The sequence below is a fragment of the Heterodontus francisci genome, chromosome 6 (genome assembly GCF_036365525.1).
Source record: "Heterodontus francisci isolate sHetFra1 chromosome 6, sHetFra1.hap1, whole genome shotgun sequence".
In the NCBI taxonomy this organism is placed as follows: Eukaryota; Metazoa; Chordata; class Chondrichthyes; order Heterodontiformes; family Heterodontidae; genus Heterodontus; species Heterodontus francisci.
Window position 1 is genome coordinate 6947328 of NC_090376.1, and position 14657 is coordinate 6961984.

At 51.9% G+C, this 14657-nt stretch overlaps 1 protein-coding gene across 3 annotated transcripts in view; it reads left to right on the top strand.

Annotated features, from left to right (window-relative positions):
* Nucleotides 1–14657, top strand: part of LOC137371103 (START domain-containing protein 10-like) — a 104319-nt gene that overhangs the window by 35143 nt on the left and 54519 nt on the right. For 2 of the 3 annotated variants that reach the window (XM_068033043.1, XM_068033041.1), the window contains exon 2: nucleotides 5648–5826. In XM_068033043.1, the coding sequence (XP_067889144.1) occupies nucleotides 5668–5826 (159 nt within the window). In that variant the 5' untranslated portion in view covers nucleotides 5648–5667. Of the gene's footprint in view, nucleotides 1–5358; nucleotides 5413–5647; nucleotides 5827–14657 lie in introns of those variants that run through there. The other variant, XM_068033042.1, reaches the window with a different exon arrangement.

Consider the following 14657-nt stretch of genomic DNA (forward strand, 5'->3'; position numbering starts at 1 on the left):
CAATTGAATGGCTTCATCAGACGGTTAAGAGACAACCACATGAGGAACTCGCTACCACAGGGAGTGGTTGAGGTAAATAGTATAGATATATTTGAGGGGAAGCTGGATAAACACATGACGGAGAAAGGAATAAAAGGATATGTTGATAGGGTTTAAAGTGTTGGAGGAAGCTTGTGTGGTGCATAAACACCGGCATGGAGCAGATGGGCTGAATGGCCTGGTTCTGTGCAATAAAATTCTGTGTAATTCAATGTCTCATTTTCCAGTGAAATATAGAGAAAGGGAATGGTGCTCCCTGTGCTTTATTGTACCCCTCAAAACTGAGAGTAACTGACAGCTCAGACTGGGAAGGATTAACAGCTGAGTCCTGCTCTGTATGGCTGAATTCCAGGCCACGTAGTTACCCAGTGAGCTGGCAAGAGGTCTGAAGAAACTTCTGGAATCAGTAGCACATTTTAATATGACTGCTGCCTCCTCGTCACTGATAAGCCAGGATATGTGTAACAGAAATACTTCTGGTCTGACTGCACTTTGAAAACTGGGTACAGTGCTTGTCGCTACAGTCCAGACAGTATATTGCAGCTATCGAAAGGATATAGAAGACAGCAAGAACAAATAATTAAGGGGCTGGAGGGATTGGATTACAAGAAGCTATGATACAAATTGGGCATATTCTTACTGGGAAGTGAAGATTCAATGATGATATGAATACTGTTTTTAGGATAATGAAGGGGACTGGATAATCTAGACTGGAACAAACATTTCCCCGAACAATAGAAGCAGAGAACACAGACAGTGCACAAAGGCAGAGGTAAATTCAAAACTAGTTTGTAGAAACAATACAACACAAAACAGGCCAGGGCTTGAGCACAAAAATCCAGGCTGACACTCCAGTGCTGTACTGAGGGAGTGCTGCACGATCAGAGGTGCTGTCTTTTGGATGCCCCACCTTCTTGCTCAGGTTGATGTAAAAGATCCCATGGCACTATGTCGAAGAATAGCAGGGGAGTTCTCCCCGGTGTCCTGTCCAGTATTTATGTCCTCAATCATCATCATCATAAAAAAACTGAGTATTTTGGTCATTATCACATTGTTGTTTGTGGGATCTTGCTGTGCACATTTCCTACATTCAACAGTGACTACACTTCAAAAAGTACGTGCTTTGAGACCTGCGGTGGTCATGAAAGGCACTATATAAATGCAAGTGTTTCTTTTTTTCCTCTTTCATTCAGCCCAGCTGGTCCATGTTGGTGTTTAAGTTCCACACGAGCCTCCTCCCCTACTTCATTGGAGTCTATTCCCTTCTATTCTATTCCCTTTCACCCTCCTGAGCTTATCCAGCCTCTCCTAAGGAAGCCAGTTGTCAATCTATGGAACAGGCTCCCTCAGGAGATGGTGGAAGCAGAAAGCAATTATCGTTACATCATGAAACAACCAGAGTGCAAAATGAACATATGAATTAGGAGCAGGAGTAGGCCATTCGGCCCCTCGAACCTGCTCCACCATTTGATAAGATCATGCCGATCTGATTGCGGCCTCAAAGCCACTTTCCTGTCCACCCCCAATACCCTTTGACTTCCTTGTCAATCAAGAATCTATTTAAAAGCCTTAAAAATATCCAATGACTGCCTAGGGCTGGATGGGCCGCCGTCTTTATTTGTCTAGTAAGTCCAAAGTTCTTATGTGATTGCAACAGAAACTAAATAGAAATTTAAAGCGCTGGATAGCACAAAGAGTTAACTTGCAGGTATGGCAAATAACTAGGAAGGCAAATGTTATTAATATTAACCATTATTGCAAAGGAATTGGATTATAAGAGTAAGGGAGTCTTGCTACAATTATACAGGGCATGGGTGAGACCACACCTGGGGTACTGTGTGCAGTTTTGGTCTCCTTATCTAAGGAAGGACATACTTGCCATAGAGAGAGGGCAATGAAGGTTCACTAGACCGATTCCTGGGTTGAGGGGATTGTCCTGTGAGGAGAGATTGAGTAGACTGGGTCTATATTCCCTAGAGTTTAGAAGAATAAGGGATGATCTCACCGAAACGTATAAAATTATTAAGGGGCTTGACAGGGTAGATGCTGAGGAAATGTTTCCCTTGGCTGGGGAGTATAGAACATGGCGTCAGAGTCTCCGAATAGGGGGGGTCGGCCATTTAGGACTGAGCTGAGGAGAAATGTCTTCATTCAGAGGGTGGTGAATCTTTGGAATTCTCTGCCCCAGAGAGCTCTGGATGCTCAGTCGTTGAGTAAATTCAATACAGAGATTAGTAAGAGATATGGAGATGGTACAGGAAATGGAGTTGAGGTAGAGGAGCAGGCATAATCTTATTGAATAGCACAGCAGGCTTGAGGGGCCGAATGGCCAACTCCAGCTCCTTTTTTTTATGAGTTTTATGTTTTTTATAATAGCGTGTCTGAGCCGTGCAGAACAGGATGGTCCCTCCTAAATTAGCTGATCCGTGATAGGAACAATCAAAATTGGATTAAGGACCTTATGCTAGGAAACAGACAATGAGTCAGGATTCCTGCTCTTGATTGCTTTGTAAATTTTCTGTGCAGAGTCGTGGCATTCAAATGAGTGTCAAATTTACTTGATGTGCTGCTAACCACTCAAATTCCCTTGCGATCCTCACGTTAGTTGTTAATAATTCCATCTCCTCAGGTACTGTGCCCCTCCCATTCAAATCTGCTGTCATCACCCAACTCCTCAAAAAAACTCACCTTTAATCCCTCTGTCTTTACAATTACTGCCCCATCTGTAATGTGTTGTCGCCTCCCAAATGCCCCTCTTTCCCGGAACTCCATGTTGGAAACCCTCCAGTCAGGTTTCCGTCCCTGCCACAGGACTGAAACAACTCTTATCAAAGTCACAGATGACATCCTCTGTGACTGTGACTGTGGTAAGCTTTCCCTCCTCCTCCTTCTCCACCTGTCTGCAGCCTTTGACACAATTGACCACATCATCATCTCCTCCTCCAATATCTCTCCATTGTCGTCTGGGTGGGACTGCACCCGCCTGGTTCCATTCTTATTTAACCAGTCACAGCCAAAGAGACACCACCAATGGCTGCTGTTTCCACTCCCGCACCGTTACCTCTGGTGTTCCCCTAGGACCTAATCCTCGGAGCCCTCCTATTTCTCATCTATGCGATGCCCCTTGGTGACCAAATCCGAAAACACAATGATGGATTCCACATTTACTGAGCTGACGACACCCAGCTCGACCTCACCATTACCTCTTTCGACCCCGCCACTCCCTCTGATTTGACACATTGCTTGTCAACACCCAGGACTGGATGAGCAGAAATTTCCTCCCAGCTAAATATTGGGAAGACCGAAGTCATTGTCTTCAGATTAGATTAGATTAGAGATACAGCACTGAAACAGGCCCTTCGGCCCACCGAGTCTGTGCCGAACATCAACCACCCATTTATACTAATCCTACACTAATCCCATATTCCTACCAAACATCCCCACCTGTCCCTATATTTCCCTACCACCTACCTATACTAGTGACAATTTATAATGGCCAATTTACCTATCAACCTGCAAGTCTTTTGGCTTGTGGGAGGAAACTGGAGCACCCGGAGAAAACCCACGCAGACACAGGGAGAACTTGCAAACTCCACACAGGCAGTACCCGGAATCGAACCCGGGTCACTGGAGCTGTGAGGCTGTGGTGCTAACCACTGCGCCACTGTGCCGCCATCACAAGCTCCGTTCCCTCACCACTGACTCCATCCCATTCCCTGGTCACTGTCTGAAACTGAACAAGCATTCGCAACCTTGCTGTTCTACATGATCCTAAGATGAGCTTCCAACCACATACTCGTCACTCAGACTGCCTGTTTCCACCTCCAGAACACTGCCCGACTCTGTCCCTGCCTCAGCTCATCTGCTGCTGAAGCCCTCATCAATGCCTTTGTTACCTCTGGACCTGATTATTGCATTGCTCCTCTGACCACCACCCATCTTCCACCATTACCATGGGCTGATAAAAACTCTGCTCACTGTATCCTAACTCAAACAAAGTCCCTGTTCACCCCATCACCTTGTACTTGCTAACCTACACTGCAACACCTCAGTTTTAATATTGTCATTTTGGTGTTCAGATCCACCTATAGTCTCACACCCCCTCCCCCTCATTTTTGAATCTCCTCCAGCCCCATACCCCTCCGAGATCTCTGCACTCCTCGAATTCCAGCTTCTTGCACATTCCTGAGTTTTAGGACTCAACCATTGATGGCTGTGCCTTCAACTGTCTGGGCCCTAAGTTCTGGAATTCACTTAATAAACATCTCTGTATCTCTAACTGTTTCTCCCCCCTTTAAGACACTCCTTAAAACTATCATTTCAATCAGGTTTTTGGTCACCTGTCCTAATATTTCCTTATGTGGCTCAGTATCAAATGTTGTTCAATAATCGTTCCTGTGAAGCACCTGAGGACATCTGACTGTGTTAAAGAGATTATATTTTATTGCTGGTGTTGTCCATAGAATTACAGAGCACAGAATGAGGCCATTCAGCCCACCATGCCTATGCCAGCTCTTTCACTACATAAATGACAAATTTTTCCTTTTCAATTCCCTTTTGGATTGTAGGGCTGGAGGAGGTTAGAGAAATAGGGAGGGGGTGAGGCCATGGAGGGATTTGAAAGCAAGGAGGAGAATTTTAAAATTGAGGTGTTGCTTAATCGGGAGCCAATGTCAGTGATGGGTGAATGGGAGTCAGGACATGAGCAGCAGAGGTTATGGAGAGTGGAACGTGGGAGAGCTTTTTGGAGGCGGGGGAAGGAAGGGAGTAGTGTGGTTTATTTATTTATTTATTTTATTTAGAGATAAAGCACTGAAACAGGCCCTTCGGCCCAACCGAGTCTGTGCTGACCATCAACCACCCATTTATACTAATCCTACACTAATCCCCTGTTCCTACCACATACCCACAATTCCCCTACCACCTACCTATATTAGGGGCAATTTATAATGGCCAATTTACCTATCAACCTGCAAGTCTTTGGCTGTGGGAGCACCCGGCGGAAACCCACACAGTCACAGGGAGAACTTGCAAACTCCACACAGGCAGTACCCAGAATTGAACCCGGGTCGCTGGAGCTGTGAGGCTGCGGTGCGAACCACTGCGCCGCCCCTAATTAAGACAAATTGTCTCCCTTACAGGCTTAAGTGCCCTTGCATGGTCCTCGAATGTACAGTGGTGAAACAAAAATGGAAAAACAAAATGTGAACTTGGCAGTTGCGAAAGGGAGCAAGGAATGCGGAGGATCTTAGGACCATGCGGAATTCCCAGCTCCTGGCTCCTTGTGCGAACTGTCAATCACCCGTCAGTTGCAGGCGATCCCGGGGATTCGTCGGTTCGGTAGCAGGGAAACTGATACAACCTTTTAAACCTGTGAGAGAGACAGAGTACAAAAATAAAACCTGGATCCTAGTCTCCAAAACCAACAGGAATTTTCCTGGCCCTGGGATTTAACCTTGTGTCATTCCCTCCCTTTAAAAGCGCAGTCTTGTTTAATTCCATTTCTGCAAACCCTGTTGCATTTATTTTGGAAGAAAGATACAAGAGGAGGAGGTCGGGATATAAGTCCGGAAGGTTTACCAGTCTTTTCTTATTTAAATTATACCAGGAGCGTTTAACAGGTGCAGAATGGCCAAAGATTCAGTGCAAATCCCAGACGATCTGGATTTCCGATCTTTTCGAGACGAATGTAATTCCGAGAGAGGCTGGTCCATGAAATACAACAAGCCCGCGATCACCGTGTGGGTTCAGATGACGGAGGAGGAGAAAGCCTTACATAAAATAAAGGTAAAAGAAAAAATCCCCCAGTGTTCTAGATGAATTAAACATGAACTGTCTGTTTTTCTAAATGTTGCAACAAAAAGATAACACAGTATCCCAGGTATTTGTAAGGAGGGAGATGCAGTCCGGATACTGTGTCTCTTTACATTTCTGGGAGCCGATGATTTGGTGAACATGAAGATCCATATCATTTAGTTACTGCAACCCCGAATTCTCATCCCGGCCTGAGGGCTGGACCTGTTCGCCTGGGAACCCCCCCTCTCCCCTTATTCCCGACCCCCTCTTCCCTCCCCCCCCCCCCCCATCCTCTCCCCCCCCCCCCCCCCCATCCTCGCCTCTCTTTCCCCCCCCCCCCCCATCCTCGCCTCTCTTCCCCCCCCCCCCCATCCTCGCCTCTCTCCCCCCCCCCCCCCATCCTCGCCTCTCTTCCCCCCCCCCCCCATCCTCGCCTCTCTCCCCCCCCCCCCCCCCCATCCTCGCCTCTCTCCCCCCCCCCCCCCCATCCTCGCCTCTCTCTCCCCCCCCCCCCCATCCTCGCCTCTCTTCCCTCCCCCCCCCCCCCATCCTCGCCTCTCTTCCCTCCCCCCCCCCCCCATCCTCGCCTCTCTTTCCCCCCCCCCCCCATCCTCGCCTCTCTCCCCCCCCCCCCCATCCTCGCCTCTCTCCCCCCCCCCCCATCCTCGCCTCTCTCCCCCCCCCCCCATCCTCGCCTCTCTCCCCCCCCCCCCATCCTCGCCTCTCTCTCCCCCCCCCCCCCCATCCTCGCCTCTCTCCCCCCCCCCCATCCTCGCCTCTCCCCCCCCCCCCCCATCCTCGCCTCTCTCCCCCCCCCCCCCATCCTCGCCTCTCTCCTCCCCCCCCCCCATCCTCGCCTCTCTCCCCCCCCCCCCATCCACCTCTTTTCCACCCCCCCCCATCCACCTCTTTTCCACCCCCCCCCCCCATCCACCTCTTTTCCACCCCCCCCCCCCATCCACCTCTTTTCCACCCCCCCCCCCATCCACCTCTTTTCCACCCCCCCCCCCATCCACCTCTTTTCCACCCCCCCCCCATCCACCTCTTTTCCACCCCCCCCCATCCACCTCTTTTCCACCCCCCCCCCATCCACCTCTTTTCCACCTCCCCCCCATCCACCTCTTTTCCACCCCCCCCCCTCCACCTCTTTTCCACCCCCCCCCCATCCACCTCTTTTCCACCCCCCCCCCCATCCACCTCTTTTCCACCCCCCCCCCCATCCACCTCTTTTCCACCCCCCCCCCATCCACCTCTTTTCCACCCCCCCCCCCATCCACCTCTTTTCCACCCCCCCCCCCCATCCACCTCTTTTCCACCCCCCCCCCCCATCCACCTCTTTTCCACCCCCCCCCCCCATCCACCTCTTTTCCACCCCCCCCCCCATCCACCTCTTTTCCACCCCCCCCCCCATCCACCTCTTTTCCACCCCCCCCCCCATCCACCTCTTTTCCACCCCCCCCCATCCACCTCTTTTCCACCCCCCCCCCCCATCCACCTCTTTTCCACCCCCCCCCATCCACCTCTTTTCCACCCCCCCCCATCCACCTCTTTTCCACCCCCCCCATCCTCGCCTCCTTCCCCCCCCCCCCCATCCTCGCCTCCTTCCCCCCCCCCCCCATCCTCGCCTCCTTCCCCCCCCCCCATCCTCGCCTCCTTCCCCCCCCCCCCATCCTCGCCTCCTTCCCCCCCCCCCCCATCCTCGCCTCCTTCCCCCCCCCCCCGTCTTGCCTCCTTCCCCCCCCCCCCCGTCTTGCCTCCTTCCCCCCCCCCCCCCGTCTTGCCTCCTTCCCCCCCCCCCCCGTCTTGCCTCCTTCCCCCCCCCCCCCCCGTCTTGCCTCCTTCCCCCCCCCCCCCCCGTCTTGCCTCCTTCCCCCCCCCCCCCCCGTCTTGCCTCCTTCCCCCCCCCCCCGTCTTGCCTCCTTCCCCCCCCCCCCCCGTCTTGCCTCCTTCCCCCCCCCCCCCCGTCTTGCCTCCTTCCCCCCCCCCCCCCCGTCTTGCCTCCTTCCCCCCCCCCCCCCCCGTCTTGCCTCCTCTCCCCCCCCCCCGTCTTGCCTCCTCTCCCCCCCCCCCCGTCTTGCCTCCTCCTCCTCTCCCCCCCCCCCCCCCCCCCGTCTTGCCTCCTCCTCCTCTCTCCCCCCCCCCCCCCGTCTTGCCTCCTCCTCCTCCCCCCCCCCCCGTCTTGCCTCCTCCTCCTCCCCCCCCCCGTCTTGCCTCCTCCTCCTCCTCCTCCCCCCCCCCCGTCTTGCCTCCTCCTCCTCCTCCCCCCCCCGTCTTGCCTCCTCCTCCTCCTCCCCCCCCGTCTTGCCTCCTCCTCCTCCTCCCCCCCCCCCGTCTTGCCTCCTCCTCCTCCTCCCCCCCCCCGTCTTGCCTCCTCCTCCTCCTCCCCCCCCCCGTCTTGCCTCCTCCTCCTCCTCCTCCCCCCCCCGTCTTGCCTCCTCCTCCTCCTCCCCCCCCCCGTCTTGCCTCCTCCTCCTCCTCCTCCCCCCCCCGTCTTGCCTCCTCCTCCTCCTCCTCCTCCCCCCCCCCGTCTTGCCTCCTCCTCCTCCTCCCCCCCCCCCGTCTTGCCTCCTCCTCCTCCTCCCCCCCCCCGTCTTGCCTCCTCCTCCTCCTCCTCCTCCCCCCCTCCGTCTTGCCTCCTCCTCCTCCTCCTCCTCCCCCCCCCCCGTCTTGCCTCCTCCTCCTCCTCCTCCTCCCCCCCCCCCGTCTTGCCTCCTCCTCCTCCTCCTCCTCCCCCCCCCCCGTCTTGCCTCCTCCTCCTCCTCCTCCTCCCCCCCCCCGTCTTGCCTCCTCCTCCTCCTCCCTCCCCCCCCCGTCTTGCCTCCTCCTCCTCCCTCCCCCCCCCGTCTTGCCTCCTCCTCCTCCCTCCCCCCCCCGTCTTGCCTCCTCCTCCTCCCCCCCCCCCCGTCTTGCCTCCTCCTCCTCCCCCCCCCCCCGTCTTGCCTCCTCCTCCCCCTCCCCCCCCCCCGTCTTGCCTCCTCCTCCCCCTCCCCCCCCCCGTCTTGCCTCCTCCTCCTCCCCCTCCCCCCCCCGTCTTGCCTCCTCCTCCTCCCCCTCCCCCCCCCCCCGTCTTGCCTCCTCCTCCTCCCCCCCCCCGTCTTGCCTCCTCCTCCCCCCCCCCCCCGTCTTGCCTCCTCCTCCCCCCCCCCTCCGTCTTGCCTCCTCCTCCCCCCCCCCCCCCGTCTTGCCTCCTCCTCCTCCCCCCCCCCCGTCTTGCCTCCTCCTCCTCCCCCCGTCTTGCCTCCTCCTCCCCCCCCCCCCGTCTTGCCTCCTCCTCCCCCCCCCCCCGTCTTGCCTCCTCCTCCCCCCCCCCCCGTCTTGCCTCCTTTCGTCCTTTCCTCCCCACCCCGTCTTTCTTCCTTTCCTCCCTCCCCCTCCCTGACTTTTCTCTCTCTTCCCCCTCCTTCAATTAGGGATGGGCAATAAATGCTGGCCTGGCCTGGCCAGCGACGCCCACATCCCATAAAAAACGGACGAGGGGACACAGATTGAAGGTTTTGGGTCAGAGATACAGGGGGAATATGAGGAAGAACTTTTTTACACAGCAAGTGGTGATGACCTGAAATCACTGCCCACAAGGGCGGTGGAAGCAGAGACAATCACTGACTTTAATAAAGGAAATTGGATGTTCGCTTGAAGGAAAGAAACTTGCAGAGCTACGAGGATCACTGGGTGGGTTGGGTGCGGGGTGGTGGGACTGACTGGATAGCTCCGCAGAGAGTCAGTATGAACTCGATGGGCCAAATGGTCTCTTTCTGTGCCGAAAGTGACTGTGATCCTCTTTTCCCCTGTTTCTCTCTCGCTCTCTCTGCCAGCTGGTTAGAGATTTCTTTTACTGAGACTTCCTGATGTGATGATTCATTTAGTCACTGCGCAGCAGCTTTTATTTATGTAGCACTTTTAACAAAGCTGAATGGCCAAAGTATTTCACAGGAATGTCATCACGCAATATTTAACCACAGCCTCACAAGGAAATATTAGGACAGGTGACCAAAAGTTTGGTCAAAGAGGTAGGTTTTAAGGAGTATCTTGAAAGGAGGAGAGAGAGATACAGAGGGTTAGGGAGGGAATTCAAGGTTTAGGTCCCAGGTAGCTGAAGGCATGGATGCCAGTATTGGAGCAATGGAAATCGGGGATGTTCAACAGACCAGAGTTAGACAAACACCAAGATCTCAGATCACTGCTAATTGGGGATGTGTTTGAAACCAGGTTTTTTTTTTGTGAAGTTTATTGAGACTCTAATACTTAAGAAAATTATGGAGGAGGTGAGAGAGGATTGACTGTTCTGTAAAATAAAAAGCTTAAAAAAAGGGGAAGTTCTTTTTGAAGAAAACCACCAAAACCTACCATATAGGTGATAAGGTTAGTACTATTAAAGTGTGTTTTTTTTTAACATTAGTGTAATTTATTAAGGACTTTAGATTGCAGTGGGTAGTGTTTGGAGTAGAACAAGACCCCAAGTGTAATTATTATTTTTTAATTAAAGGGAGTAACTAATGAATCTAAAGGTAAGTCATGGCAGGAGAGCTCAGCCCCGTGATATGCTCCTCCTGCGCTATGTGGGAAATCAGGGACGCTTCCAGTGTCCCTGACAACCATGTGTGCAGGAAGTGTATCCATCAGCAGCTACTGGCTACCCGCATTACAGAGCTGGAGCTGTGGTGGATTCACTGTGGTGGATTCACTGTGGAGCATCCGCGATGCTGAGATCATCATGGAAGGCACGTTTAGCGAGGTGGTCACACCGCAGGCAAATGCTACAAAGGCAGGAAGGGAATGGGTGACCACCAGGCAGAGTGGAGGAAGGCAGGTAGTGCAGGAGTCCCCTGTGGCCATCCCTCTGTCTAACAGATATACTGCTTTGGATATTGTTGGGGGAGATGGCTCAGGGGAAAGCAGCAAGAGCCAAGTTCATGGCACCATGGGTGGCTCAGCTGCACAGGAGGGGAGGAAGAAGAGTGGCAGGGCTATAGGCTATATAGGGAGTCTATCGTAAGGGGTACAGATAAGTGTTTCTGTGGCTGCAAATGTGACTCCTGGATGGTATGTTTCCTCCCTGGTGCTAGGGTCAAGGATGTCACGGAGCGGCTGAACGACATTCTGAAGGGGGAAGGTGAACAGTCAGAGGTCGTGGTACACATTGGTACCAATGACATAGGTAGAAAGAGGGATGAGGTCCTGCAACAAGAATTTAGGGAGCTACGTGGCAGATTAAAAAGCAGGACCTTTGCATCGGTATTCACCGAGGAGAGGGACATGACGGATGTTGAGGTTAGGAACAGATGTTTGATTACTCTAGGTCAAGTCGGCATAAGGAGGGAGGAAGTGTTGGGTATTCTAAAGGGCATTAAGGTGGACAAGTCCCCAGGTCCGGATGGGATCTATCCCAGGTTACTGAGGGAAGCGAGAGAGGAAATAGCTGGGGCCTTAACAGATATCTTTGCAGCATCCTTAAACACGGGTGAGGTCCCGGAGGACTGGAGAATTGCTAATGTTGTCCCCTTGTTTAAGAAGGGTAGCAGGGATAATCCAGGTAATTATAGACCGGTGAGCCTGACGTCAGTGGTAGGGAAGCTGCTGGAGAAGATACTGAGGGATAGGATCTATTCCCATTTGGAAGAAAATGGGCTCATCAGTGATAGGCAACATGGTTTTGTGCAGGGAAGGTCATGTCTTACCAACTTAATAGAATTCTTTGAGGAAGTGACAAAGTTGATTGATGACGGAAGGGCTGTCGATGTCATATACATGGACTTCAGTAAGGCGTTTGATAAGGTTCCCCATGGCAGGCTGATGGAGAAAGTGAAGGCGCTTGGGGTCCAAGGTGTACTAGCTAGATGGATAAAGAACTGGCTGGGCAACAGGAGACAGAGAGTAGCAGTAGAAGGGAGTTTCTCAAAATGGAGACGTGTGACCAGTGGTGTTCCACAGGGATCCGTGCTGGGACCACTGTTGTTTGTGATATACATTAATGATTTGGAGGAAAGTATAGGTGGACTGATTAGCAAATTTGCAGACGACACTAAGATTGGTGGAGTAGCAGATAGTGAAGGGGACTGTCAGAGAATACAGCAGAATATAGATAGATTGGAGAGTTGGGCAGAGAAATGGCAGATGGAGATCAATCAGGGCAAATGCGAGGTGATGCATTTTGGAAGATCCAATTCAAGAGTGAACTATACAGTAAATGGAAAAGTCCTGGGGAAAATTGATGTCCAGAGAGATTTGGGTGTTCAGCTCCACTGTTCCCTGAAGGTGGCAACGCAGGTAAATAGAGTGGTCAAGAAGGCATACGGCATGCTTTCCTTCATCGGACGGGGCATTGAGTACAAGAGTTGGCAGGTCATGTTACAGTTGTATAGGACTTTGGTTCGGCCACATTTGGAATACTGCGTACAGTTCTGGTCGCCACATTATCAAAAGGATGTGGATGCTTTGGAGAGGGTGCAGAGGAGGTTCACCAGGATGTTGCCTGGTATGGAGGGCGCTAGCTATGAAGAGAGGTTGAGTAGATTAGGATTATTTTCATTAGAAAGACGGAGGTTGAGGGGGGACCTGATTGAGGTGTACAAAATCATGAGAGGTATAGACAGGGTGGATAGCAAGAAGCTTTTTCCCAGAGTGGGGGTTTCAATTACTAGAGGACACGAGTTCAAAGTGAAAGGGGAAAAGTTTAGGGGGGATATGCGTGGAAAGTTCTTTACGCAGAGGGTGGTGGGCACCTGGAACGCATTGCCAGCGGAGGTGGTAGATGCGGGCACGATGGAGTCTTTTAAGATGTATCTAGACAGATACATGAATGGGCAGGAAGAAAAGAGATACAGAAGCTTAGAAAATAGGCGACATGTTTAGAGAGAGGCTCTGGATCGGCGCAGGCTTGGAGGGCCGAAGGGCCTGTTCCTGTGCTGTAATTATCTTTGTTCTTGTTCTTTGACCTCAAAGGTTGTAATCTCTGGATTACTCCTGGTGCCACTTGCTAGTGAGGATAAAGCAGATGAATGCGTGGCTGAAGAGATGGTGCAGGAGGGAGGGCTTTAGTTTCCTGGATAACATTGGTCTGTTTCTGGCAAAGGTGGGACCTCCACAAGTTAGGCGGGTTGCACCTGAACCGGAACGGGACCAACATCCTTGCTGGGAGGCTTGCTGGTGATGTGGGGTGGGGGGGGGGTGGTTAAACTAATTTGGCAGGGGAATGGGATACAGAGTGGAGGTACAGTAGGGGGTGATGCACAGTCAAATATAGACGAGAAACTGAGTCAGTCTGGAAGGCAGAGCAAATATAGACCTGTTAAGGCACAAGTTAGAATTAGAATTAGAACATTACAGCGCAGTACAGGCCCTTCGGCCCTCGATGTTGCGCCGACCTGTGAAACCATCTGACCTACACTATTCCATTTTCATCCATATGTCTATCCAATGACCACTTAAATGCCCTTAAAGTTGGCGAGTCTACTACTGTTGCAGGCAGGGCGTTCCACGCCCCTACTACTCTGAGTAAAGAAACTACCTCTGACATCTGTCCTATATCTATCACCCCTCAACTTAAAGCTATGTCCCCTCGTGTTTGCCATCACCATCCGAGGAAAAAGACTCTCACTATCCACCCTATCTAACCCTCTGATTATCTTATATGTCTCTATTAAGTCACTTCTCCTCCTCCTTCTCTCCAACGAAAACAACCTCAAGTCCCTCAGCCTTTCCTCGTAAGACCTTCCCTCCATACCAGGCAACATCCTAGTAAATCTCCTCTGCACCCTTTCCATAGCTTCCATATCCTTCCTATAATGCGGTGACCAGAACTGCACGCAATACTCCAGGTGCGGTCTCACCAGAGTTTTGTACAGCTGAAGCATGACCTCGTGGCTCCGAAACTCGATCCCCCTACTATTAAAAGCTAACACACCATATGCCTTCTTAACAGCCCTATTAACCTGGGTCGCAACCTTCAGGGATTTATGCACCTGGACACCAAGATCTCTCTGTTCATCTACACTACCAAGAATCTTCCCATTAGCCCAGTACTCTGCATTCCTGTTACTCCTTCCAAAGTGAATCACCTCACACTTTTCCGCATTAAACTCCATTTGCCATCTCTCAGCCCAGCTCTGCAGCCTATCTATGTCCCTCTGTACCCTACAACATCCTTCGGCACTATCCACAACTCCACCGACCTTCGTGTCATCTGCAAATTTACTAACCCACCCTTCTACACCCTCTTCCAGGTCATTTATAAAAATGACAAACAGCAGTGGCCCCAAAACAGATCCTTGCGGTACACCACTAGTAACTAAACTCCAGGATGAACATTTGCCATCAACCACCACCCTCTGTCTTCTTTCAGCTAGCCAATTTCTGATCCAAAGCTCTAAATCACCTTCAACTCCATACTTCCGTATTTTCTGCAATAGCCTACCATGGGGAACCTTATCAAACGCCTTACTGAAATCCATATACACCACATCCACTGCTTTACCCTTATCCACCTGTTTGGTCACCTTCTCGAAAAACTCAATAAGGTTTGTGAGGCATGACCTACCCTTCACAAAACCGTGCTGACTATCGCTAATGAACTTATTCTTTTCAAGATGATTATAAATCCTATCTCTTATAACCTTTTCCAACATTTTACCCACAACCGAAGTAAGGCTCACAGGTCTATAATTACCAGGGCTGTCTCTACTCCCCTTCTTGAACAAGGGGACAACATTTGCTATCCTCCAGTCTTCCGGCACTATTCCTGTCGACAATGACGACATAAAGATCAAGGACAAAGGCTCTGCAATCTCCTCCCTGGCTTCCCAGAGAATCCTAGGATAAATCCCATC